The sequence below is a fragment of the Pithys albifrons genome, chromosome 2, assembly GCF_047495875.1.
Source record: "Pithys albifrons albifrons isolate INPA30051 chromosome 2, PitAlb_v1, whole genome shotgun sequence".
In the NCBI taxonomy this organism is placed as follows: Eukaryota; Metazoa; Chordata; class Aves; order Passeriformes; family Thamnophilidae; genus Pithys; species Pithys albifrons.
In genome coordinates this window covers 49,724,297-49,751,494 of record NC_092459.1, presented here as the reverse complement: position 1 = coordinate 49,751,494, position 27,198 = coordinate 49,724,297, and the positions used below count along the sequence as shown (strand labels likewise).

The following is a 27,198-nucleotide window of genomic DNA, read 5'->3' as shown; positions in this document are numbered from 1 at the left end:
CCTAGGAAACAAAGTATTTGCTGTCTGATTTCATGTCACTTCAGCCTTTGTAGTATTTAGCTCTTTACACTCTTTCTAAGCCTTTAGTCATGAAAGTTGCTCTTGTTCAAAGATACTCATTCTAGTGTTTCAGTTACTTTCTGTTTCTGAGCACCGTGTTCTTCCAGCAGGGTTTATGCCAGAATTATTTAAAGTCACTGTCTTATTCTTTCCCTCACCCTCTTTTTCTGTAACCTGACATATGATATATAGACAATCCTGACTTGCAGGTGGGTTAAATTGTGAACTCCTGTCAAGTTTATTCTGCCTGTTAGTTGTGGTCCCTCTTACATTAACTACTTTGCAGCTTGCATGTCTATATAAAGTTATGTGTTTGGGATTTTTTTCTAAGATTTATTGATTTCTATTTTACTGTTAGCAATGGTAACCTCTCTACAACATGTCTGTATTTTCCTGTACCTCACCATTTGATGGTGTTTCAGTTTTGATTTTAGTTATGTTCTCCTCCTCATTAAAAAATTCCCCAAGGAACACCATGACTAGAGTAAGGGTGCAAGGGCATGATTAGATGTTCTCTCTCCCATGACTGCTGAAAATTTGTGAAAGCATAGCAAAATGGAACACAGCCTAGGTGTTGCTGCCAAGAATTATAGTGATTATATTCTGCTGACCAGAAACACTGTCTTCCCTAAAAGGCAAAGATGGAGCAGAGTAGAGAGGTAGGTAGGTCTCCTGGGGAGATACAGATACTATAAGTCAGGATTTCTTCAATCAGTCTGTAATCTTGTTTTTACTCATTTGGGAATCTTATATTTCTGCTTTGTGGCTGTTCTTTTTAGTGTGTTTCAGCAAGGCACGGCCTTTCTGTATAAATGTTTCCCTAAATTTAGGGCCTTATTCCATGGCTGCAAGCCTCCAGTTGCTTTTCCTGCATAAGAGCTACTGGCTCTGTTGTGTTTTGCCTGCAAAAGAATGAACGGTCTTTCAGGATTGTCTGAATTAAGGGAGCTGTTGTGACCTGAAACACTTGGCCTGATGTTAGAAAGAAATCTGGGTGGGAAGGAAGGGATGGATGAATCTTTTTTCCTTTACCTAGGGTGAGGAGCAGTTACAGAGCTCATCAGTGACCTTCCTTTACAGATCTAATAATTTTCCTGTCACATGTGACTGAAAAGCAAAGGCATCTCTGTGATAATAGTGCATTTGGGCTTGCTTCTGTCACGTCCACCTCATCTTTCTTCCACATCATCCAGTGAAGTGGTAGGGGAAATTCTCTGTCCCTGAGGCACGGCCTGTGGGGACACTTATATTTGTTTTCTCCATTGGCAGTCAAAAAAAAGAATCATCTGTGCCCCTGCTAACACTGGTTGTGTTGATTCTTTGCCTTGGAGCTCTGGATGCAAGGAATTGTCTTTCTCTTGAGTAATGCCTGTAAAATGCAGTACAGCAAGAGAAGAGTGTAGGGCAATTGAAGCAGTTGGTCAGAAGGGGTCATTCACTCAGCCTAATTCTTCTTACTCTGCTAGTTGTTAGTAATGGACTGTGAAAATTTACAATCGTAGTGTAGACAGCACTAAATTATTTAAATTTTCACAAAAAAGCACCCAAACCCAACCTTTCAAATCCATTGTTTGCTTGTTTCTGTTTGGGTTTTGGTAGGGTTTTTTTTGAGGTTAGCTATTTCATTGACATTTTTGGACTTCACCTTTACTTTGTGGTACAGTGTGTTACACGTTGAAAGCTGTGCTACTCTTTGTGCTGAGACACCAAACTGCTTCAGGCAGAAACTATGAGCATGTTTGAAGAATTTGGTTTTAATTAGCACAATAAAACACCCAACCATATTTCACCTAGGTTATCTAAATGTTGCTACACTCTGTCCAGAGAAAAATTGTTTTCCCTCTGATAAGAAACTTGATACTATCAGTCAGCAATGTCTGTTCCACCAATAAATATTTGCATATAAGCTAGTACAGCAAAGATTTCTTACATGATTTTTTTCCCAGCAGCTGACTTTGCTTCAGCAGTGACTTGAAAACTTGCCAAGTCCTTGTCAAGAAACAAGCTAGTAAGGACCTTTGGATGCCTCTGTGTAAAGGATTCTGTTCTAACTGAACATATGTTCTCAGGACAAGGCTGATACTCTTGGATGAGGTGCCAGGTGACAAAAATAGTTGTATTTTGTAGGGCAGATAGAAAAGAATGCTGTGTCTTTCCAGCTGGTGTTTTGTTTTTTAGCTGTGGCATGTTCAAGTTGAGAACTCAGAGCAGTGGATGCTTTCTAAATATGAGCCCTAGAGATGTATCTTGCTCTTGCTATTTGGTTTGATATCCCTTGGAGACAAGACACTCAAACATAAGCGAACTGCCTGTGTTTTACCACACCATTCAAAGCAGCTGGAAAGCTGTTTGTAGTAGTAGTCAACACCATGTGCTCATTAATGAGTGAAGTGTCTTCTTATTTTGGGAACTGCTAAGAAGTATTTTTAGTATATGCTTATCTTTTAATTGGATGAAACATGATATCAGAAACAAATATTTTTTGTTTCTGTTTTGGTTGTTCAAAGTGAAAAATTGAAGCAAACAATTTAAGGCAAAATAAAATGTTAATTGTTGTTACATATGTGTATTCAGCATGTATATACTTCACAGGATTAGTTATATTCCAAACTTAAAGCATCTCTGTGAGTCACCTAAGGTGGTTTTATGTATTAGATTTAAAAGAAAACAAAGCCATACTAACACACTGCTGTGAGCATCTAATTGACAAAACATTATTCTTTTCTTAACTTTGCAAAAGTCACTGCCTTGCTTTTCAGCAGCAATAATATTTGATTTGTTGGATAGTCACTTACTGTACCAAAGCTGAAGAGTATCTTTCCAATTTTAGTGCAACATACTAAGTTTGGAGAGGTTCTAGATTGAAGTAAGGGGCTTGCATTGAAGAATTTTCTTAGAGAAACCGCTGATGGCTTCCAAAATGTCTTTACTTAAGATGGGTTAATGATGAAATATCTTCAATTTTTAGTTAAATCTTAAAGACAAAATTCGTCTTGCTCAATACATTGATTTGACTTTGTAAAGCCCTGTGTTTCCTGTTCATCATGTCAAACTCTTCTGGGTTTTCTTTTGAGTAGAGATGGAATTTCTGGCTCTGAAAAGTAAGGATTTCATTCCAACTGCATTAAGAACAATTTCTTTCTTCTTTGTTGACTGTAGTGTAATTGTGTTGAGGTGGAAGAGAAAAGCATTCATCCCACTCTAGTGGGAAAAGCAAAGGAAAAATTTCGTGACACAAAGTACAGTAATAGTTCTGATGTTGTCACTTTATACTGTACAATGGGGCATGTGTCACTGAGAGAGACTTTCACTGAAATAGGTTTGTGCTGGTGCCTCTTAGTTCAGCCAGTCATGTGTATAACTGTAAAACTCAACAATATGTGACAATTCCAAGGCATTCTGCAAGCATCCAAAGATGACTTTGAAGTTATTTGGTCTGCTTGGAGCAACCCAGGCAAAATAAATTTTAGATTCCTTAGGCCTGAAGAACTTGGCATGTGTATTACTTAGAGAAAGAAACATGACTTGGTATTGTTCCTAAGTTTTATTACATCGCTGCCCAAACCAAAAGGAAAAGTTAAGGTGTTGCAGGAGTTTAGGATTTTTTAGTGCTAATATTGATCGTGGTGCATAGAAAATGAAGCAAGATGACAGTTAAATCAATTAACCGCTGTTTGGTAGGTCTTAATCCAAGCAGCATTTAGCTTTGCCATTCCTCTCCTCCCAGCGGAGTGCAGTGCCATCTTTAATGTAACTTCCTTGAGCAAGCACAGGATTAATGGACTGACTTACTAGAAATTGCAGATGGGATAAATTTTCTTCCCCCCAAACTTTCAAACCCAGAATATGCTTCACTAAGCAGTTCTATGAGATATTTTTTAGATGCCACAACAGAGAATTTTTGAATGTGTTCTGTGCTTTTTATTGCTTGTGGGATGTACTCATGAGTGAGCATGAAACAAGAAATATTAGCCATAGTCATAAATCAGTGAACCATTTTAGGATAAAACTTAAATTTAATATTTCACATTTTACTTTTCCTCAAAAAGGACTGTTTATCCAGTTAATATGTCCTTTTCAGTAAAGATACAATACTTGCCTGATATTGTCCAACAAGTAACGCACTCAACATTTTAGTGCATCTTTGGCCAGGAATTGGCATGCTTTATGTAATGGCTAGAACTGTTGAAGATTTTTTGTTTGGATATTCGGTTTTTTATCATTGCTATCTGATTTTACTATTGAAGCTATCCAGTTTATTAAGCAAAGGAAATATTCCCTGAAGCAGATAAATTGGACTTGGAGGGTGAGGAGTGAAGTGGAGGTGTAACAGTCTGGAAAGATTTTTAGAAATAGTAAGTCTTGTCATGTTATCTTATTTGAAGTTACAAATTAAAAGAGGAAAGTTACTTCTGCCCATTTTATCTCAACGAGCAAGCAAAGGATTGAACTGAACTAGACTGAATGGAAAAAAAATATTTTTTAGACTTACAGAAGAGACCACAGTTGGGAGGAGTTGGTTCCTGACTTCAGCACATCATGTTATGGGGTTTCAAGTATGGAATTATTTTCATTCAGTGATACAATTCACAGTAAGACTTTGTCCAGAAGCATGGACTGCTCGACAATTGTTTACCTGATTTTAATTGTTGATGATATGTCTTGCTCTTCATACAGTTTGTTTTAATTTCAGGTGAAATTTAAAACATTGTAGAGCAGTGCAAATAAAAATATCCTGAAATCTATTTAAATTTTCAAAAAATAACTATTTTTTCCTCTTTTTTTTTTCTTCTGCTCTTTTTCAAAAGCATGGAAAGACAATATAGACCAGGTTGCCTCCCAGATAATAAAAATTGAATTTTTTTCAGAGGTTAAAAAAAATGGTGGAAAATTAGATGATACCTCATGGCAGCTAAAGCTGGGATCCCTTAGTCTGATCATAGAAGCTTTAGCTTAAACCTTCCCTTATGTGAATTCCCATACAAACGTTTGTAATGCATTTGTAATTAATGGTTTCTGGATTAAACATTCCAGTTTGTTTTCTTTTCCTCCAAACAATGATGTTTTTGGTTCATATTCAGTTCAGTTTGTTGTGAGGCACAGAACTTGGCTTTTGTGAAACTGAATAGAAAGCCTGAAACCTGTTACATGTGAAACTTTTATTGTCAGAAACAGTTGTAATTTAACCAGAATTATATTTCCATATTCTCTATTTTAAGTGCTCACACTTCAAGGGAAATTTCTCTCTGTTTTGTAACATTACAGTGGGAGTTGAACAGGTGAGTGGTAACTTACCTGCAGTTCCCAGCAGGTCTAAAGTTATCAAGTGCTACAAGAATTGCAGCATTTTGTAGCATTTGCCTTTATGTTGCACTTAAATTCTAAACGAGTTTCAATTTCAAAATGCTTTCAGACCTATGAATTCTTTGGTAGAGAAATTATGAAATCATTGACACTGGTCTGAAATTTGTTTTAAGAAACTTGCTTATAAATCCAGTTGTTTTATACAAAGCCGATGTGAATTAAGCTGAAAAAAAATTCTTAGATGTCTGAAAGAGCATACCCCTTTGTAAATGCCCTGATATCTAGCACATTATTTACCTTTAATGTTTTGGGGGCTAATCCTACAATTATTTTATGCAGGTTTCACCTGGAACATCTCGTTCAAGTTACCCAGCTACCAGCTATCAGGACTCCAGCAACTGGGAATCTCTAATGAAAATTAAAGAGGGGCTGCTAAGACAGAAAGAGTTTGTGATTGATCGGTGAGTAACCTGCTCCTGCTCCATTCACTCCATTAGATGATATAAAAGCTACGGTGTAAAAACTGACTTTCAGGAGAGCTGCTTACTCAGTAGAGTTTGTTAGGCTTCAGTCCAGCCACTATTTATGCACAAATATGTGGGATCTAATCCTTGCTAGGAGAGAAGACTGGCAGCTGGCTAAAAGTATTTTGCAAAGTTGGAAATGTATTTAGGGGGTTTAATGCCTCTGGAGTGTAAAAGTGAGACCAACAGCCAGGTCTGCTGTCAGCTTCCCCTCTTAGCTTCTTACCGATCTGGTGGTTTGTATCAGGCATCTTTCTGCTTGTACAGGTCTTGGAAGTGCTGATTTTCTTTTCCCTAATAAGTACAGAAATGCAGTATAGTTGAAGCCAGTTGATAAAGCTTAGAGAAACTGGCCCTTGCAGTAATGTTCTGAAGTGAAATCCTATTCAGATGCTCATGCAAATTGTTCAGATAATAAAATACTAAATCCCGGATCTATACATCAGTAAATACGTAGCTACTGACTAAAATTCCTGTCAATCTAAATGGGCCTTTGAAGCAACTTACTGCTGTTAAGTTTCTAGTGAATCTGAAGTAATTAATGGACTTCTTGATGTTTGGATAAAATGAAGCCTTAATGAGGTAAATATGCATTTAATAAAGGACTCAAGCATAATGAAGATTACATTAAAATAGCAGATTTCACCAGGCACTGCAAAGTTTGGATGTAGGACATTTAAGAAGAGTATATTTATATTTGACATAATGGTAATTTAGCTTAGTCTGTGTTTCGGTAGTAATAAACACTCATGACTGAGAGAAGGGGTTGTTCTGATCTTGATATAGTTGTGGTCTTGTTATTGATAGTTTGCTCAACAACAGGAAGAGAACTGTGTAAATCAGGTGTGTGTTGATCACAGTGATGTTAGGCATCCATTATGAATAGTTTTATATTTCATCTGGTAATTCCAATTTTTTTATGGGTGGAGAGAGACAACTTGGGCATAATTTACTTTGGGACCAGGATAATTATGCTTGTGCAGCAAGGAATTGCAGTGGTTTAAGGTGTTTCTGTCCCTAGAAGTCTGGCCAGTATGTCTTCTGGCATTGCAGTGATGAAGGTTGGCATCATCTTCCCCAGCCTGTTGTAGGATGTTAGTGTGTGTTTACCTGCTGCAGCAGCTGCAGGTGGTACGCAGTGAGGATCTGAGGTGTGGGCACAGCATCCCGCTCTGCCAGCCTTCCTGCGAGGTGGTGATCTCCCAAGGGGGTAAGCATTTAAAATGGCAACATCCTTAGCTGTTGGTTACATCTCCTCTGTCAGAGCCTTTTGATCAGCTGGGTAAAGGCTTTCTAAAGTAGTGTTTCCAGGCTTGCTGAAGCAGTAGTAATGCTGTAGTAGCAAACCTGGAGCCCATGTCCTGGGGCTGAACTGTCAGCAGCCTAAGTAAGGTCATTGCCCATGATGGCTGGGACAGTCTTTGCTGCCTCTGCTGAGCTTATCTTCCTCTGCACTCCACATGAAGACTCGTTATGCAGTGGCAACCAAAAATGCAACTCGTGTTGCTCTTCTTGTGGTGGAGATGTGTCTACAGTCAAGGGTGAAGTTTCTGAAGTGACAGTTTGTAACCTGGTTTTCTGCTAACATTACTTGATACTGTCCATGTTGAGGAAGAAAAGCAGTTTCTTGACATCCAGTGGCAGTGTGCTGGTTCTTTTTATTGTGTAAGCCATTACTTTTGAGTGACTTAGTGATAGAGAATACAGTTCTTTCTGGATTTCTGACCAGAAGTCAGTTTAGATAATTTCTTTTCATTCAGTTGAAATGGCAAAATACACTCTGGAAGCTGTTGAAGGGAAACAAAGACCAGTTAGTGAAGTTACAGGCATTTCATTTAAATAGACACTTGGGTGTACAGTTAAGTATGCTGTAATTTATAATAAAGCAGTATAACAATACATCACAAAACAGGCTCTTTTTTGAATATTGAGCCTCCATTTGGATAAAATACATACCTTAAAAGTAATTTTTTTACATGCTGCCTGCTTCCATTCTTTACACACAAAGATAAAAAAGTCAAAAAATCTGGCCCTTCTGGATTAGGTTATTAATCTTCTGTGTTTTACATTGGAAATCTTAACAGTTAGGAACAGTTGCAATTAAGTTTCAAATAGTTATAAACACAATTCAAAGAATAATGCTTACAGTCTAAGTCATCATATTTGTGTGTACTTTGGTGCATCACTGGAAATTCAGGATGTAAGCAGAATTTTTAAAAACCCAAACAGCCGATTGTGCCTGTGAATAGAACAAGTGGCTCAATTTTTATTCTGTACACTGTGTTGAACAGCAGGTTTAGTAATAGGCAAATTAAAATTTATTAGATTTGTGTAGTCTTTTGAGCTTAACAAAGACATTTGTTTAAGTAGTACATAGTAGCATAAATGAGTGTGTTTAAAAGTGGTTTTGGTTTGCTGCTTAAAACTACTCTAGAATTCACTGCTAATTTAATGAATAAAACCCTGGAATGGTTTTTCAGTCTGCTCTTAAAAAAAACAACGGGAAGACGGTACTTTCAGGAAGTGAAATGTGGTGTAAGGAAGCAAGTCTGCTCTGTGTTTGTGTGTCCGTGGGATCTCAGTGGCATTTCTTAAACTATGTGTCGTATTTTCTCCATGTGAGAAGTGTTGGTCCAGGCTGTGAATGAGGATTTAAGGATTTTGTATGTAAGAAGAAATCTTCTGCTGTAACACTTATTACTGGAATGTCTGTCACCTACTGTACAAAATAATTGGATTATATCATTGCCTTGCTTCTCTGGTGGTTTAGCATGTAACACTACATTATATTTAGCACCAGAGGGAGCCAACATTGTTTGTGCTGGTTTAGAAAATTACAGCATTGCATTGTAATTCTTTATGTTGCTTCTTTGTTCAGTACATAACAACAGTGAAGTTGCAGTGTTGGGTACAATGGTGAATGTCTCTTGAAACTGTGCTGCCACTTTAGATGTGTCTAGTGTGATCCTGGCAGTGCTTGTGTGGCAGGGGCTGCACACAGGGCGTACATGAATAAATGCCACCTATCTGAATATATGACATAAGATGCTGAGAATAACACTGTGCATGCAGTGTTGGCTTCTAGACAGCATAAGGGCATTTGAACAGCTTTTTAAGGATAGGTAGATAAAGAAATAGTTTTAGTGAATAGCTGTTGTTCCTCAGGGCATAACAACATTTGCATTCTTAAAACAGTTGCTAAATTGCTAACTTCTAATCCATAGGAGAGTTAGGATTTGATGTTTTCACTGAAACAAGAGATTTGTATATTCTTTACCTTGTATCAAATTGTCCTGATTCAGTACCTGATGTCAAACTGTGTGTACTCTGGTAGTGCTTGTGTAAAGATTAATTCTTTTTAATTTGGACTGGCTTGTTAAGATCTGCAGCATTAGCATATTCACTGGAGTGGTAATTTGATGTCATTTTTGAGGAAACTTTGAAATTTCACACCACGCAGGTGGTGAGTGCATACATGTGTAACTAGAAGTCCTGTGCAGGGAGTGGTGCTGAGGGGAGCCTTCTCAGAATGCTTTGCTGTAAAATACTCTTTGCTTGCAATAACACCTTGAAAAAGATGCCTTTATCTTTTTCTGATACCAGCAATTACCCAAGTAACTTATTGTTGAGGCTTTTGTATCTTTAGAGGGTAAACTTTCAGGAAGGTTTTGTTACAGAGTAATTATTTTAGCTAGTTTAAATAGTCACTTTTTCAGAGGTGAATGCCAGTAATAATACTACAGAGTCACAGGATATGCTGAGTTGGAAGGGATCCACAAGGATCGAGTCCAGCTCTTAGCCCTGCACAGGACTATCTCCAAGAGTCACCATGTGCCTGAGAGCGTTGTCCAAACACTTCTTGAACTTGGACAGACTGTGACCATTTCCCTGGGGATCTTGTTCCAGTGCCCAACCACTCGCTGGGTGAAGAACCTCTTTCTAGTATCCAACCTAAACTTCCCCCCTGACACAACTTGAGGCCATTTCCTTGGCCATTTCACTGGTCACCACAGCAAAGAGGTCAGTGCTTCCCCCTCCTCTTCCCCTCACAAGGAAGTTGAATATGGAATTTGTTAACATTAATTTTCATGTAATAGCCTAAATCTTGGCAGTAATGAGAGGATGTAGGGCTAGAAAGCTATTTAACCTGATGCCAGGCCCTAGGGAGGACAAGCTGTAGTGCTGTCACTAGGTGTCTGTGCTGTTGGTATCTGCAATAGCAGATATTCTACAGCCTTTCTGGGCTGGGCATTTTGGTGATTAATTAGCTGAACTGTTAGAAGTCTTTCCCTAATATGACTGAGTCTTTCCTCATAGGTCATGTTTTCTAGACCTCAAGTAGCTTTTGTCATTCCTTGAGATCTCTCCAGCTAATCAGCACATCTTCCCGGAGGTGTCCAAACTGGCCAGTCAAGGCCTCTCTCTCTGAGTGTTTGTCTCTCACAGGCTGTGCTTGTGTAGTTTTGTTCACCTGTAATCCCAGGTAATTTTCTGTGGAACGTGTGCTAGGCTGTTTTCTATTCTGTAGATTTAAATATTTTTAGAAGTTCCAGTATTTGGCAGGGCTGAGAACAGCAGAGGAGTGCAGGGGTTGCTCTGGATTAGTCTTGTGAAGGGACTGCAGAAGTTGAAGACCTCCCACCGTGGGAAGGAGTGTGCAGTCCTCTCTCTGAACAGATGTTTGTGTCTGTGTTCCCCTCATGCCTCACCCCCCTTGATTAAGTAGCCCAAAGCATCTGAGAAAGCCAAGTTGCTGACTGTGCTAGTTTGCCTTGCTTCAGCACTAGCTTGCTTCCTGTGGGACAGACAAGCATTTCAAACTTCTATGCAGTTCAGAAAAGTCATTCAAAAAAAACCCCACAAAAACCCAATGCATCCATATCAGAGATCATGTCTTGTCTCTCAAAGGTGGTGTCTCCATCTTCTCTTCAAGGTGAGTTCTGCTGTGGCTAGTTCACTAGGAACTTCAGGCTCTTAATTTCACCAAAAAAGCAGACTTTATTGCATAGGAAATTTAAGATCATCTTTTCTCATGAGCTTTGCTGATGTTGGAGTTCTTTGGCATTATCTTCCGAATTCCCGGAAAATGTATTCATGTTGTTTATTAAGGATCTCTTTCTCTATCAGTGCTCTGCACATTTGGACTTGTGGTCCCAAGAGATCAGGCCTCTAAAACAAAGGGATATAAAAATTTATATCCAACTTCTTAAGCAACAAAACAAAGCAACACACCTCCAGCAGCAGTATGGAATAAATTGTATGTGTAATACAGAGGGATCCTTATTGTATTTTACTTTGCATCCCAATTCTGAAGAAGTCTGCTCAGACCTTTTCACCTAAAGCAGCAATTTCTCATTAACTCATGACTCTTGAAGGTAAGCATTAATAGTAATTTGATTTCTTATAAAGTTAGTCATGTCCCATCTGTGGTGGAGGAAGTTCTGTTCTGAAGTCCCTGAAGTGTTTGAAAATACTGGATCTGTATCTTGACTTGTAGTGTGGGATTTAGATTTATGCTAATTAAAAAATTAAAATTAAGAAAAACTTAAATTTGAGGGGAGGAGGTGCTTCTCTGACAGATTTGGGGTTCTAAAGGTTCTTTCATGTTAGAGTAAGTAAGGGGTACAATGGGAATATGGAGAACAGATGAATTAGTCTCAGGTCTGAGAAAATGTGTTTTATTTCTAGGTAAATGCATGTAAGAGTGTCTGTATAAACATGTGTTCATGCTTGTCCTGTTGTGAATGTGAGAAAATGATGTGAATGTTAGTTATGTTGTACTGATATTTTTGAGACTTGAGAAGAAGCAGCTTATTAATGCTGGTCTCTGGAGACAGTCCAGGCTTGTGCATGTTGAGCTGAGTGCTGTTCTCTGCTGTCCCATGTCCTTTGCACTGACTTGAGTTTTCAAAGGGGATTGTTTGAGTGAAAGGACAGAACTGCAGTTGAATCAAAATAGGGATCTCCTCCTCTCCCCATCAATACTTCACTCCTATAACTCTAACTTTGGTTTTGCTCATTTGAGTGGATTCAGTTAGTGTCAAGTAGCACCGATAGTTTTCCTCTGAATTCTAGATAGCTTTGTAAGTAGATCACAGAATGGGGGGAGTTTGGCTGCCATTTCATGGGACACAGCATGTTGTCCTCCATGCTTGTCTGCAGAGAACAGTGGCACAGGGCATATGCACCACCAGAAGCAGTCCCTTGCTGTCTGTCCATAGGCAGAGACACTACAAATTTAGCAGACCATAACTGAAACACACATTAGAAGCCTTTTTTGCATGTTGTCCCATTCACCTTTAAGTGTTTTCTGAGTCTGACTTTTAAGTACAAATGTCCTAATGAGGTGATGCTTGTTGCTGAAGCCAGCACTTGTCCATCCTTTCTCCCTTCTCTGATGTGCAGATCACCAACTCTCCTGGGTGCACCACTGTGCTGGGGTCAGTTCCTCACCTTCAGCATCATCCCCCAGCTCCAGGGACCAGCCCCACAGTTCTGCTCAGGGCCAGCATTGCTCATATTACTGCAAGACTGTCCCTATTTTTTACCCCACATCTCCTTGAATCGCAACTGAATACTTCTGAAAGAAAATAACTGTGGCAGGCAGGAAGACAGATAAGGAAAACTACTCTCCTTAGATGCCAAAAACATAATTACACAGAATCAGCATCTTAGTTGGCCTAGTCTCTAGTCTTAGCAGTTCACACAGGGATGGTAGTTGGTAATTCTGGGAAAGGTAAGAGAATCATATGATCTGCCATGACCGTTTTTTAATTTTTCCTTCCTAACAGAGTATCACTGATCTGCAGTAGTGAATCATGACTGAAATCTTGACATTTTGTTTACAAAAATGAAGAATGTTTGAGGTAGTAAAAGAAAAGGGAACAAAATATGTGTGTGTTTGACAAGACCTGAAAGTAAGCCAAAGTCATTACTTTGTGAAAATAGTAGGGTTTTCTGTAAATAATCTAGCTAGAATGTAAACAAGTGACATGTGGAAACTGGACAAAAGAGCTAGTTAAGGAGATCATGGAGCAAGCTACCCCTTGAGTCATGTATGTGGATAACCTGGCACTCTCTGGGCTCCCTCAGAAGGAATGTACCTGGGAGCAGCACAGGGAGAATTTGATCTCAAGTTATTTATAACCCGAGAGGTGCAAAAATGGGGTGAAAAGGCATAGTCCAGCATATCAGTGAAATTTTAATAATGAAAGTATAACAAGCAGATAGAACAAGCAGGTTGCTTCTGAGTCAAAAAAGCCTTAAAATCATTGTACCTGAAGAAAAAGACAAGAATAGTACAGAACTCTTCTGTGGGTAACTGCAACAGTCTTCTGTGTACCAGGCGATCTTCATCTGTCTCAAGAGGTGTGTAGATTCTCTTTCTCTCTTTGTTTCTGCACTACTACTCTCTATTCCTGGAGACAGTATTACACCTTGAGGGACAGCTGGCAAGATTTGTGACAGAAGTGTTTGTGAAAATGGTGTTATCAGTGTCAGGTTTGTATTAATCAAATGGATAGAATAGTTAAAGTTTATATGTCTTTTCATGACATTTCCTTCTGAAAGATCACTTTAAATAAGGAACACTACAGTGTCTCTCCCAAAAGGATGGTTTTTTTCCTTCCTTTTGTGACTTTTTATTTTATAATTCTTTATTTATTTTCCTTTTTAACAAACTTCTGAATCACTTTGATTAGTTGATGACTTCAGATCAGAGTATTGCCTCCTCTTTTACTTTAGTGTTTGTATAAGGGGAAGAGATGCGTCAAGACAGTTATTTCTTTTTGACAAAAGAGCTGAATGAAACCATGTGAGAAGTGCCGTGACATTGACATAATATTCTAATAACTCTTCCTCTGGCATTGACAGGGAATTGCAACACTCACTTATGGGGCAAAAAACCCTAGGGAAATTGGGAAGGAGAGCAGTTTCCATGGTACCTAGGTATAGTACTTCCACCAAACCCGATTGTGTCAGCTGTGGTCTCTGGTTTTTGTATGGTCTGGTTTCTGTGCACAGAAGTTTCAAGGGTAAAGCTCCTGTTTGGTTCCCTTATGCCCTGAGCTCAGGTCACAGTGTGTGCCCACTTGTACTGAAATGGCTTCTGGAATCACTAAAGGTTGAGGAGCTTGTTAGAAACTTGAAAGCACCTAAATGCTAAAGGTTGTTTGTGTTTGATTTTGGTTTTCTTCAAGTTCTGGGATGATTGATCAGTAATAGGAAGGCTTCTGGGGACAGTGTTCCCACTGTAATAGGGGAGCTGTATTTTTGAGAGCATTTCACTTTTATACGCTCCCTTTAAATAAAGCTCAGTCTGGTTATTCAGCTGAATAACAGAAACAAGAGTGGGCTAACACAGGTATTAAAACTGTCTTAGCATATCAGAGTATCAGTGACAAAATGCATCTGGTATGAAGTCTCCAAAGACTTACGGGATTGTATGTAAATATGTTTCCATGGTGTTTATTTTCTCCTTGTGACTGCTGCTGTTTTCAGAATTTTTGGTTTTGGGTGCCATGAGGTTAATGTTGTTTTCAGAGAGGTAGTTATTTGAAGTTGAGCAGGATCTACACAGCCTTAAAACATTTTTGTGGCATGTTTTGTTGGCAAGATTTTTTAATAGTGGAGAGTTTTGTGCTTTGCAGAGTGAAAAAAAGCAAACTAGTTAAACTCTGTGCTCTGTCTCATCACGGATTAATTTGTCTCACCTTTTTTCCTGCAGGGATTTGGTAAGGTAGGGAAAGGATTATGAAAGGAAATATGGTTATGTGGTCCAAATTACATTGGAAGTTCAAAAATACCTTCAAACATTTGCTCCAAGCTGTAGTGTTTAGTTTAGGCTATTGTGATCCTGCCTGGTAAAGAAGGCACTAGTAAGTTACAATCAACCATAAACAGAAAATCACATAATGCTTCCAAGAGGTGAGCGACAAATGGATAAATAATTTTAAGCATGTGAACCAAAGAAATTTTAATACATCTCTCTATTTATTTATAAGGTGATAAAACTGAAAATTTGCTTCAGTTCATAGGTTAGGATAACTCATAATAAAGAATTCTGGTCTCTGTGACCAGACATGCACAGAATTCATCAAGGCTTTATATTTTCTCTTGAGTATACAAACTCTTGGGCTTGAAAAGGTCTCTTAGAATTTGAGAGCATATTCTTTTATCTGATCTTGACATCTCCTTCTTCCAAAACAGGGTGGAAGCTTTTTGTTTGTAGTGCCATGTTACAGATGCCAACCAGAACTGTTTAAAGTCTTTCAGAGTTGCATACTCTGTTTATATTTGTACAAGCTTGTTCCATCTAAATCATGGAATGGAAGAGGGAAGCCTCAAAATCACCTGTGCTGGTACAAAGTATTTTAAGACTTGCTGTGGAGTCACATAAATACACTCAGTTGCTCCCTTCTTATGAATCACAATGAATGAATCATTCTAAGATACTTCCAAATGGCAGCTTATATATACTTTTTTCCATCCATTGCTGTAGATATAAAAATAGGGAAAAATAAAAAAGTTGTTCTGTAGGTATACATCATGTTTTCTACAACACATCTAGTTGAGAAAAGGCTAACTTTAATATAGTCAGTATTTTTCAAATATGAAATTCCTCTTATAAACCAAAATAATTGGGTTGCAGTTGGCTGATGACTAGCTAGAAGAGTATGGGTAGCTAAAATAGTCCCTTTAATTGGGAGGTTTGCATCTTATTTTCAACTAATACATATTTCATCTTAGGTTATAAATTGTATAATACATATTTTGTATAGGCATGCTAGTATTTCCAAGATATTCTTTATAAACAAAATCCTACTCAATTAAAAAAAAAAAACAAAACACAAGCTTTGATCTTTTTTCTGTACTTTGCAGAATTTGCTTTTCCAGTGTCTGCACAGGCAGGTCTTCTCCCTTGAAATTAACCTGTATTTGCTGTTTATCTCTTCTTAAGATTGGGTTTAGACATCTGGGTTCAGCATCATCATTTCCAGAAAAGCCAATCCTACTGCATCTTAGAGGTGAAACTTAAAGAAACAATTTCATGCTTGCATGCACATACATCTTCAACTAAAAAAGAAGGGAAAATGGCAATTAATGGAGTGCTTAAAGTTGATTTTAAGTTTGTTGAGAAAGTAACTTGTGTTTTTCTGGTGGGTGTTGGCAGCTCCATTCTGGAGTCAGCTGTTGAGGTGCCTGTTGCTCCATGGGCAGTACTGTGCACCTCGCAGGGCTGTGACTTGGGCTGGGGCAGAGACCTGGCTTGGGTTTGCCCTGCTGGTTCAAATGCAGTCATGATTTAAACAATGATATCTTTTGTGATATAATTAAATAGTGATATAATATTGATACTGTTTTTGCTGAACACTGGTCAGGCAATTGGTGCAAGGGGTTAATTCTCCTTTAGTACACAGTGTGGTATTTTACCTTAGGGTAGGGTACGTCTTATATAAAGCAGTGGAGTGATAAAGTCTTAAGCAAAGCAAAAAGACAGACCTTGCAGGAAATCTATGCTGACTATCTTAAATAATGACCTTTTCTTCTTAAGTTCTTTCTGTTCCCCTTGATTTGTAAATCTTTTTAACTGGTGTAGAAAATCAGCTCTGGCAAAGAGAGAAGCTGAGCAGGAGAAATCCAAGTAAAATGAAGGTGCAAGTTTTGTTTGTTTTCATTCTGCTTTCTGTATACTTTTCCCTGATTATACTTCTAGCCCTAGCAACAAATGACACCAGAGGTTTCCCTTGACCCCCACAAAACTGATAGAGTTTTCAAATTGTATTTCTACAGGATTTAACATATTATTAGGAATTGAGCACAGACCCTTTGGGTATGCTTAAGTGAAAGTCACTTGGTAACTGAAGTTTTAAAGTTCATACCTTGATGAGATTCCAGTTCTAGTGCTAAATTAGTCTATTTGCAGTCTGGCTGCAGTGGGAAAAAGCCCACAGCTAACATAAATTGAGGAGAGCTGAATAGCATTGTTAGCATATTCTTCAGTATAAGTCTTAAGATCAATATGTTTTTAATCTCTGTTCCATTCATTTTCAAATAAAATTTGTGTATTGCAGGCAAAATCAGCAAATTAACAATTTACATCAGAAAATAAGGGAGAATGAATTACGAGCTCACCATGCAAGACTGAGCCATCTTGTGAACTGCGAAGAATCTTACATGACTAATTTGCAGGTAGGAGGAACATTTTTCTTTCAGCAAAGCTTTCCATTGCCCTGTAACTGACACCTGAAAGCATGCTCATACTTCATTGCAGGCCAAAGTATAGAACATTTGTGATCATTGATGGCCATGTAGTTGCATGGCAGTGAACTGTATAGAGAATACCCTCTAAGTGTTGTAGTTTACCATATATTTGCAGAAATACAAGGTAATGTTAAAATCTTGTACATACTTTTTTGAAGCCTGATAAAAATGAGATAGGAATGAAGGATTATGACACCGTAAGAGTAAGGATTTAACAGCATGGAGTTTCTGAAAACAACTAATGAAAGGTTTTCTGAAGAGGAGATACTGACCTTTTGGATGGTTAGATTTTCCCAGTAGAATAGTTGGAAGAAATGTGAGAAGGCAAACAGACTGGTGAAATACCTTTTGACAAGACATCTGGAAAGGATAGGGACTGGTACTCCTAGGGAACACTTGGTCTGAAAGGGAATGTGTGATGGTATTTTGGTTATAATTGTCCTAATTTTCATCTAACTGTACCACTACCAAGATAGTGTAAGGATAAGGTAGCATAGGTTAACCAAGAAATGGAGATCGGTTTGAGGGCTGTGGCTGCTTATAGTACACAAATTCCATCTCCAGACATTTGCATATCTAAAAGGCAATGCAGCCAGATATGCAGGCAGATATGCAGAGAAATAATTTTTCTGTCCCTCTTTTATTGAGTTATCTTTTTCTGTCACAAACACCGCGCTAGCATCTCAGCTAATGTATTTCAACATGACATTAATTATGTCCTTGGAACAACACAGTTGTACATCACGTGAGAATGTGCTTTGTGTGACACAGCAGGGAATTGTAAGCAGAGCCTTGGTGTGAAGTTAGGTATCCAGAAACTTTTTCAGACACCTAGGAGTGTGGCTTTTGGTGCTTCCAGATCTTTCATAAAATACTTCAGAATATGTCAGGATTAAGATTTTTTTGTGGGGGAGACACAAACAAAACCAACCAAACAAGAAGCAATAGTGGAGAAACTGAAACTTTAGTGCACATATCTTAGTATACCACATTACACTTCAAATAAAGTAGCAGATGCAGTAATCTTTCATAATTTAAAGAATTTTGAAAGTTTATAATGTATTTGGATTTCTGCTTGATTTATTGATGAATTTATAAAAGCAAATTACTTCAATGAACATTTTAGTCTGTTAATGCTTTGGTGAAGGAATGTCACTTGTTAAAAAAATTACACAGACAGTATTTTTAAAGATACCGATTTATGTTATTAAAAGTAGCTTGAAATTGAAAGGCTAATGGGATGCATTGCCTTTTTCATCCCACATGCAGCTGACTTCCATTTTGTGCTTGTCTGTGTCTGGGCAGTGGAGGTTGAAGTATTGGTATACAGAACAGAAGATAGGAAGCCTGATAGTAGCTCTACTCTCAGGCTTGTCCCTGCACCATTCTCACTTCAGGTGTGATAGTTCTAGTTTGCTTGTATTAATATTCTGCTTTACAAGGGTCTGGAGATTGAAGCATCTCTCACTTCAGTATATTCATAACAATTTTATAGTGTTTTTCAGGAGATGGTATGATAATTCAGTGGCAGTGATTTGTTTTGAAAATGCTTTTTATTTGGATTTATAGGGATTTATTTTGTGAGAAAAGTCACATTTCTTCCATAAATCTGAGGGGGGAAGTGGTCCTGCAATGTTCCTGTGCATGTATTGTGAATTTAAAGGTGTCCAGTTTCTTTGGTTTTTTGTACTTTAGATTCCTGAAGTACATGCTGTTGCCACATATTTTAATGTTTGAAAATCTAACCCCACCCTTCCTGGCAGGAAAAAACCAAAACAAAAGAGCAGGACTGTTTTCTGCTGTGCTATTCAAGTGTGTGGTGCGTTCATTTGTGTGATTATTTTATTTCTTTTTGTAAGCAGCCACAGTATGAGAGCACACCGCTGCAACCTCACATTTCAGATAGATCAGCATCCTCCTACCTTGAGGAACTTGAGCGAAAGATTGCAGCAGCTGAGAATAAGGAATTACAACTCAGTGAAATTGTAAAACAACTTTCAAACAAATCTAGTGAGGAGAAAAAGAAGATGGAGGAGAAGGTAAGTATCGTTTGTATTCCACATTTCCTCTTGTTAAAGCAGCATATGTTTTTTGCTAGAAAGCAGCTTGGTATGTGGGTGTCAGAGCTATTTTCAAAAGGTAGCTAAACTATCTGTGATAGAAAAATTGAAAGTTAATGATTTTAGCTGTTGCTGATGGATAAATCTGAACTCGTAGAGAATGCATTCTAAAAAGTGGCATTAGATAAAACAGTAATCATGATGACATTTTTAACCAGGTATCAGTTAAACTTCAAAAAAATGCTGCTCAGCCCTAAGAATTCTTGTAGCGTGAATTATTTATTACAGTAAACAAAGTATCATTTAAAAACATAGAGTGTGAAAATGAAATCCTTATTTTTGGCATCATTTGTAAATGTGGCCCTCATGCTTTGAGATGCACTTACCATCCTGTATGTGCCTACTCAGCAGGAGTGGTTCTCTTGTGGCTTTCCTAGGATGTGCACAGTAGACTTTAGAATGAGACAAAGATGGCACTGTTTCGACAAGGATTTTCTTTGCAGGCTGAAGCAATTCCCAGGTGTGGTTTTGAATGTACTGACAACCTTCCTTTATTCAGGAATGTGCCATAGACCAAGGGGTTCCTACTGGGTTTAGATTTCTGCTAATGCAGATTCAAGGGATAGGAGCAATATGATACAGTGAAGTATTAGGTGGGAAGACAAGGGACAATGCATAATTAATCTCAAATTCTGCTTTACCATTTGCTGTGAGCACAGTATGCTTTTCACTCAGGGTAACATTCAGGAAGGGCAGAAATTGAATACTTCTTCTTCCACCTTTCTGAGCCTTTACTTCTTGGGTTCCTCACTGTGTGGGAACTGCAGGGTGGCAGTGGTGAGGACCTGTGCAGTAAGGCTTTTGTCAGCCAGATGGTGTGTGCATTGGACTCTGATTCACTGCACAGTCCTGATTTAGCCCCTAACACCTGTCTGTTCTGTGCACTGAATAAGAAGCTGTCAAGGAGAGAGAGGGCAGGGAGGCACAGTGGAAAATACTCTCTTTTTTCCTGCCTTTCTTTCCACTTTTTTGACCTAGGTAATAAAGCAAAGTAAGTACCAGGAATGCGAACAAAGCTAGCACAGTATAAAAAAATCTTTTCTAGTCTGATGGACAATGAAGATGCCTCTAGAGAGCATCTGTGTTGAGGAAAGCAACTATTCTCTGCTCATGTCCTCTGATCTGATTGTCAGACTGCATCAAAGTCAGGGTACATTCAATTCTTTGGAGGTAAATTCTTTGGTCCATGTGTTTTCCTAGTCCAGAGAAAGAGGGAGGACTAAAATATATCCTGATCATTTGTTACATATGAACATTTCCATCAGTGAAAAAATTAACAGTATTTTAACTATTGAACTGTTTGTGTTTTCAATTCATAAGGCACATGGTTTGTTTTGGGCAGAGGTGAAGCAACTGTGCTTTGAGGTCACATATGAGTCTATTACTTGGAGCTGCTGGAATTAGTCATTTTTAGTTTTGTTTTCTGCAGTAGCCGAACCTTTCATGCAGCCGAGAGTATAATTCTTGGAGAGTGAACAGCCTCTGCTTCCAAAGCAGGTTGATTTTTTTACTGTAGTCATAAAACATTTACTCTTTGTTTCTTCTAGCTTAAAACTAGAGACCGATATATTAATAGCCTCAAAAAGAAATGCCAGAAAGAGTCTGAGCAAAACAAAGAAAAACAAAGACGAATTGAAACCTTAGAAAAATACCTTGCTGACCTACCAACACTGGATGACATAGAAGGGCAGACTAAACAGGTAAGGTAAAGGGAGTTTTACATTTTAAAAATATAAGCAAACTGTCTATTATCTGTTGTCAAGTCTTTTGCTGTTTCAACATGTATTTTTTCATCCTATCAGTTTAGGAAGAGAAGTATTTCAATGTTTTAGAAATCACTGTAGGTATTAGGATTTCTCATAGCCAGATGTGTGAAATGGGCCTGAGATTCTGCAGCATTATCTGCAAAGCTGTGTGTGGCCTGCTGCAAGACCTTCTGCTGGTGTGGCATCATGTCTAACTAATGTAACCTGTGTTAGCTGCACATTCTAGAAGAGAACAACAGGCAACTTCAAGAAACTGTGACCGAGTTGGAAAAGAAGCTTGGAGAGGCCCGGTCACAGTGCAGAGAGAGAGAATTACAGCTGGCATCTCAGAAGAAAAAAGAAAAAGAGCTGGTCACAACAGTGCAGAGGTATGAACAGCTGCTCCGCCTGTGCCCTGAAATGGGTGTACTTTTCCACCTATTGTCAAGACCTAATGTTATTTTTAATCCTAATCTGTTACAATGGTAATGATTTTTCACGGCAAGAGTTTTATTTGTGGCAAGTTGCAATTAATACCACAGAGAAGAGTCAGCCTGGACACTCTTGGCTATTGTTCTTTAAGGATGTGGGACACTGCTGCAATGGGCTCACAGCCTGCTGGCAGGTAGAAGATGGAATAAACTTGAGTGGCAAAGGGGCACTGTATAGAAGCTGCCAGCATAGCTGTTTGATAACTGATCCTGTTATGAGCTGTGGAAAAATATCCTGGATATTGACTGATGGGTATGTCAGGGAAGGGTTGAAGATTTCAAGAAACTGTAGCTGTTTCTTACCTTTTTCCTGAGGGTGTGGATATTTACAGGGAGATTTAGCTTAAACTAATATGTTGTTACTGCACTTGCATAAAAATGAAAAAGCAAATGGAACAGATACCCAAGAATATTCCAGGTAAAACAGAGACTTTGTTACTCTGTTAAATTTTAGATCAGGAGAGCTACTTTAACACTTAACTTCTAAAAAAACCAAGGAAGAGTGAAGGAGGGGAGAATCCCTTTTAATAGTTTATGTGGATGTTCCTGTAGTTCACTGTCTCTCCATTGGATAAAGATGCATGCCATGGGAGTCTGAAAGGTTTCCATGATGAAAGACAAGCTGGCTGGGATGCCCTGCCAGCCAAATTGTTAACACATTGTTTCCATCTTACCAATGAAAGGCCTCTTTTCTTTGTACCCACCTCATAATCTAGAGTGGGATCATTCTGTCTTCTCTGAAAGCCTGCAAATAGTTGGGGTGACCTCTGGTTTCTAAATTAGACATCTAGACTAGCACTAATAAAATGTGTTTCCTTTCTGAGAGAAAGTGAGCAGACAAAGGCTTGTAGCTACACCTAAGGCCTTGTGTTGAGCTACCGAGGGTGTGATGGTCATGCCCTCAGGTGGGAGCAGCTGGCACCAGTGGCTTTGTGCTCCCCCTGATGAGTCACAGACCCTGTGAAGGACAGGCCACCAGTACTGGGCGCCACCTCTGATTCTGGACTCCACTTGGAGTTGTACCTGTCCCAGTGAGAAAATCTGAGTTGAAAGCTCCTGAAGCTTTTGAGGCATTTGAAGATTCCTCTGGTCTGTGCTGGAGCTGGTTTTGCCTCCCACAGTAGTGCAGAACAACTGTGAGCACCACAGAGCTTTTCTTTGCTTCTCTCTGCCTTCTCTACCTACACAGTACTGCTGGAACTGTGCCTTTTGGGAGTTGCAGCATGTAATCTGGCCCATAAAACCTACATTCATCTGCATGAATCTGTCCTTGCCACTGCCGTGGCAACTTCAGTAGTTTCGGATTTTTGCGTCATTTATCCACTGTTGGTTTGCTCATTCATAAGTCTGGATTCTGCTAGGAACAGTTTTACAATTCTGGTTGGAAGATGGTGCAAGTTTCTAATTTTTTCCTAGAACACACAACCCTCTGGTTTCTATCAACCCACTTAAATCTTTCTTTCATGTTGAATGGCAGTTTACAACAGAAAGTGGAAAAATGCCTGGAAGATGGTATTCGACTTCCTATGTTGGACACAAAACAGCTTCAGAGTGAGAATGAATGTCTCAAAGAGAAGAATGAGAAAGCCAGTAAGGTTAGTCTGCAAATGATCTGCTGGTGGCATCTTTAACCTTAAGTACTGCATTTCTGTTTTCTTTTTCTACTTTAGAGGTAAATATATCCCTAAGGAATTACACATTTGTTGCTAGTTCAGGTTACTTTTCAATACCTGTCTGTTTCTGTTCAGTGCATTTATTTTGCATGAATTTCATACTTTGTCAGAGTTGAACTCTCTTCTGTCGTTTACGTTTTCAAAAGCTCTATTTAAAATCTCTGGCTACAACCTGTAAATTGATTTTTAGACAAGGATCTGAAGAGATTCAAGCCTTCTAAATTGCTCAATTTTATGTTCTAGGTGATAGATAATCAACAAAATCAGATAGCTGGACTGATTTTAGATATACAGGTAAGGAAGAGTGTATATTCTGTTGTTTACTGTGTACCTTCTTAGTTTTTTAAAATAACATTGCTGAAGTTGAATTTTATTCTGTTATCTTCCTGCATAAGAATCAAAGGTAGAAGTGCCAAGAACCTAATCTTGCTACCTGTAATTGGCCTGTGTTCTCTTGCAGGCTCGTAATGTAGTTGTTATGTTTGTATGGTTTAGCATTTGCTGGTACTCATTGAAAAGTGAAAAACTGTTGCTATGTAGCATCCTTACTCTGCTGGTCTAGTGGTATGCAAAACTTGTAACACAGACAAATGTTGTTTCAGGTGTTACATATTTAAAAATAAGTTCAACTTGAACTCCATAACCTTTCTAAGATTCTCTGTCCCCCTCTGTAGTTAAGATTATTTACATATAGGCTCTGTATATGTGTTGTACTTATCAGAGATACATACAATTTGCTCAGTGTATTATCACCAACCTAAATCTTTTCATGTTTCCTAAACTTTGTCACCTTTTAGTCACCATCATTATCTTGAGACTGGTCATGTTTGATGTTTTGAGTGCTTAGCCTGAAATTAATTTAGAAAGCTGGCACAAGGAAATACGGAGTAGTTGTGACTGTCTGTAAATAGTGTTCTGTTCTCCAGGACTTTCTCTTTTCCTAAGTATTTTATATAAGGATAGAAAAAAATATTTGAAAACTATGTCAACCATCAAATTACTTGTAGACTACAGCAGCCTCTTTTTACCCTTGATATCCCCAACTTTCCATATTCATTACCTGGGAAGCATTGAAAATTAGTTAATTAGAAACTGAAATCCCTTACCAGCACAGAGATGCAATTTATCTTCAGCTCAGATGATCTCATTTTATTCCCTGTCTTCTGCCACGTTGTAAACTTATGCTTGAGAATGTATTTAAATTCATTGTTTTTAACTTGCAAGCTGAAAGCAAATGCTGTTTCAGACAGTAGTGTATGAAGCAGTACTAATTTCTACTTGCTCATAATCGTGGTGAAATGATTCTGATCTTCCTTGTATGGTTTTGCTTCATTGATTTGTTCTTCTGAGTGTATGGGATTAAAACTCTGGTTGGTCTTGACAAGATGCCATGCTGCATGTACATCTTCAGAAACAGAAAAATTATGGATTACAGTGATTTTTTTTTTTAAATCCATATTTGCATGATTCATTTACATATCACAAAATGAACAGTTTTGGTAGGAAAAAAAGGGAGTAGAAGTAAGTCAGATTATACAATGCCTATGTTACCTAAAGTACATTTCTCAATCCTGTCAGTCACAATAAACCCAAACTGTGAGAACTGGGAGTATTGCCACTAAGTTGTAACTTTGGGAAGCATGTGGAAAAATTGAGGGTGAAGTACAGAGGATTCATAGCACTAAGGGGAACTTGGAAACCCGAGCACTGTAGACTCAACCAAGCTGTTAAGTGCATATGCTTTTTCTGAGCTTTAGTATTCAGATAGCAGAGAATGATAGATGTTAGGTGTGTCTTTTAAAAATAAACACTGATTTCCACTTCTAGTAGTTCCTGTTACATGGTGCAGTTCTTGAGCTGAACGTGTGCACATTGTTTGGAATATTCTAGAAGTTGGTTTTTTGATTAGTTTCCAGATTCATGTAAATTCAATGGCAGATGTAGTTCTGCAAATACACTGGGGAAGGTAGTATTTCTCACCCCGTCTTCCCTACCACCTCCCCACCCTCAGGAAGGCGCAGAGTCAAACCTTATGTCTGTTGTTGATATTAACATGAAACGTGTAAGTGGTACTACTAATGGATGTATCATACCTGGGACTTTGGGTGTCCCTGAGCATGATCATCATCAAAGACTGTTAAAACTGGGAGATAGTTTCAAGTTGAGATGGTGTTTTGGCCACTGGCATTGCCCTGTTCACTTACTGCTTTCTAAGTACTTCTCTTTGGCTACCGCCACAAATGAAGTTAGAGGGACCTTCAGTCTGACCCAGTGATGGCCATTTTTCTCAGTAGATAATGTTTCTGAAAAACTAATGACCATGATTCAAGGTCGCTCCAGGTTGTGCTCATCTGCAAGCACGCAAAGGAAATGCCTGAAGCAGTTATTTCCTGCCCTGTTCTGGCCCAGGGTATTTCCTTTGACATGGGGCCAGGCCCTCCTTCCTTCTTCTGCCTGTCCTCCCACTGGCGTGTGTAGCTGTGCTTTCTCACAGAGCTTATCTTTAGGATGCACGGTACTTCAGCACTTCCTTTTGAGGGCATGGTGTGGGTGAAAAGAGCAGCAGGTCAGGTGTATGAAAATGGTTTTCAAAACAAATAGTCATTTCTGGGTACTGCCTGCTGATTTTTACTACTTACATGAAAATAAAGGCTGGGGTTTTTTTAGTCCCTACTAAGTCTGCAAATACTACCACCATTGTTTTCTAGTTTTGCAGAGTAGGAGAGAGTACTGATTCCCACATGCTTGTGTGATGTTGAATGCTGGACATTTTGTAAATGCTGCAACACTTCCTGTGAGAGGTCAGGCCATTAAAAACTTCGCTCGTTGTTGGTCCTGCCTTGCCTCTCATGTCAGCACTAGTGATTCTTGCAGCTGGCAATCACAGCGGGAAAGATCTCTCTATTAGTATTCAGATAAGATGGTTTATTCCACTTCCTGAATTTTGCTGGATGATCTTGAAAGACATATCTACAGATTTAAAAGCCAAGTAGTAGAATAAATGTGTGTCCTTTTAAGGACAAAGGCACCTGTGGTCATGCTAATCCACCTCAAAAACTCCACTTTGGAAAAATCTTATGGTTTCTCAATTCTGTAGTTGAAAACTGGGGAATTGACAGCAGCTGATTCCATGTTGCAGCATTTTTTTTTATTTGTTACTGCTTGTGACTGACCTGGAAGTCAGTCATAAAAAGCTGCAATACTGAAAATAGTAGTTATTGTATCTATTAAAGATGACACTGTAAACTACAAATAAGTTAATTTTTTGCCTATAGATTTTTACAGTACAGTAGAATTGTATAGACTGTTCTCTCATGTCTGAATGATTTTACAGAGGTTGTTGCTCTGTATCAGCTATCAAAGACTTTCTTCTCAGCTGTATAGGTGAGGTGAATTCTGTTTTGAAAGGTTGTGGGAAGTCCTGCCTTAGTCTTTGATTAAAGTAGAGGCTGAAAAAGATCTTCGATTAAAACTTGGAATGACACAAATTAAGCTTTCTTGTGATCTATCTACTGCTTCTTTAAAATGAAATATTTTTTATTGGGATAAACAATATTGCATAGTTATTTTAGACTTCATGCATTTCGTATTGGACTAAGGTTATTGCATGCATCCAGCCTTTTTGTTTCTAAAGAGATTGTGCTTATTTAAAAGGTTTCACCGATAACTTGGAATAGCTGTGTTAGTGTACAGAGAGCTGTTGGGGTAAAGCTGAACATTACCAGGTGAAACATAGTAGCAAATAAAAAATGAAGCATTGATACAAAAACACTAAGTAACTGAAACTTAGAAATTTACTGAGAGTGCATTTTTTGTCAGTGATAATATAAAGCCTGAAAATTTAAAATCATTGCCTGTGTTTTCATTCACTTCAGTCTATGCAAGAGAAGCTTTCACAAGAAAAGCTGCTAATTCAGAAGATGACAAATGAGCTTGAGGAAAAAGAAAGGAATATAGAGCAGTTGAATAAAACTCTCTCTGAAGTAAGTAAAAACTCCAGTAACCCAACCCCTGAGCAC

General features: G+C 38.4%; 1 protein-coding gene across 3 annotated transcripts in view; it reads left to right on the top strand.

Annotated features, from left to right (window-relative positions):
* The window catches only part of CEP85L (centrosomal protein 85 like), a 148,620-nt gene that overhangs the window by 115,049 nt on the left and 6,373 nt on the right, over positions 1 to 27,198 (top strand). For 2 of the 3 annotated variants that reach the window (XM_071548967.1, XM_071548965.1), the window contains exons 4-11: positions 5,704 to 5,825; positions 16,961 to 17,078; positions 19,010 to 19,189; positions 20,818 to 20,970; positions 21,250 to 21,404; positions 22,984 to 23,101; positions 23,423 to 23,473; positions 27,055 to 27,162. In XM_071548967.1, coding sequence (XP_071405068.1) covers positions 5,704 to 5,825; positions 16,961 to 17,078; positions 19,010 to 19,189; positions 20,818 to 20,970; positions 21,250 to 21,404; positions 22,984 to 23,101; positions 23,423 to 23,473; positions 27,055 to 27,162 — 1,005 coding nt within the window. The remainder of the gene's footprint in view (positions 1 to 5,703; positions 5,826 to 16,960; positions 17,079 to 19,009; positions 19,190 to 20,817; positions 20,971 to 21,249; positions 21,405 to 22,983; positions 23,102 to 23,422; positions 23,474 to 27,054; positions 27,163 to 27,198) is intronic. The other variant, XM_071548966.1, reaches the window with a different exon arrangement.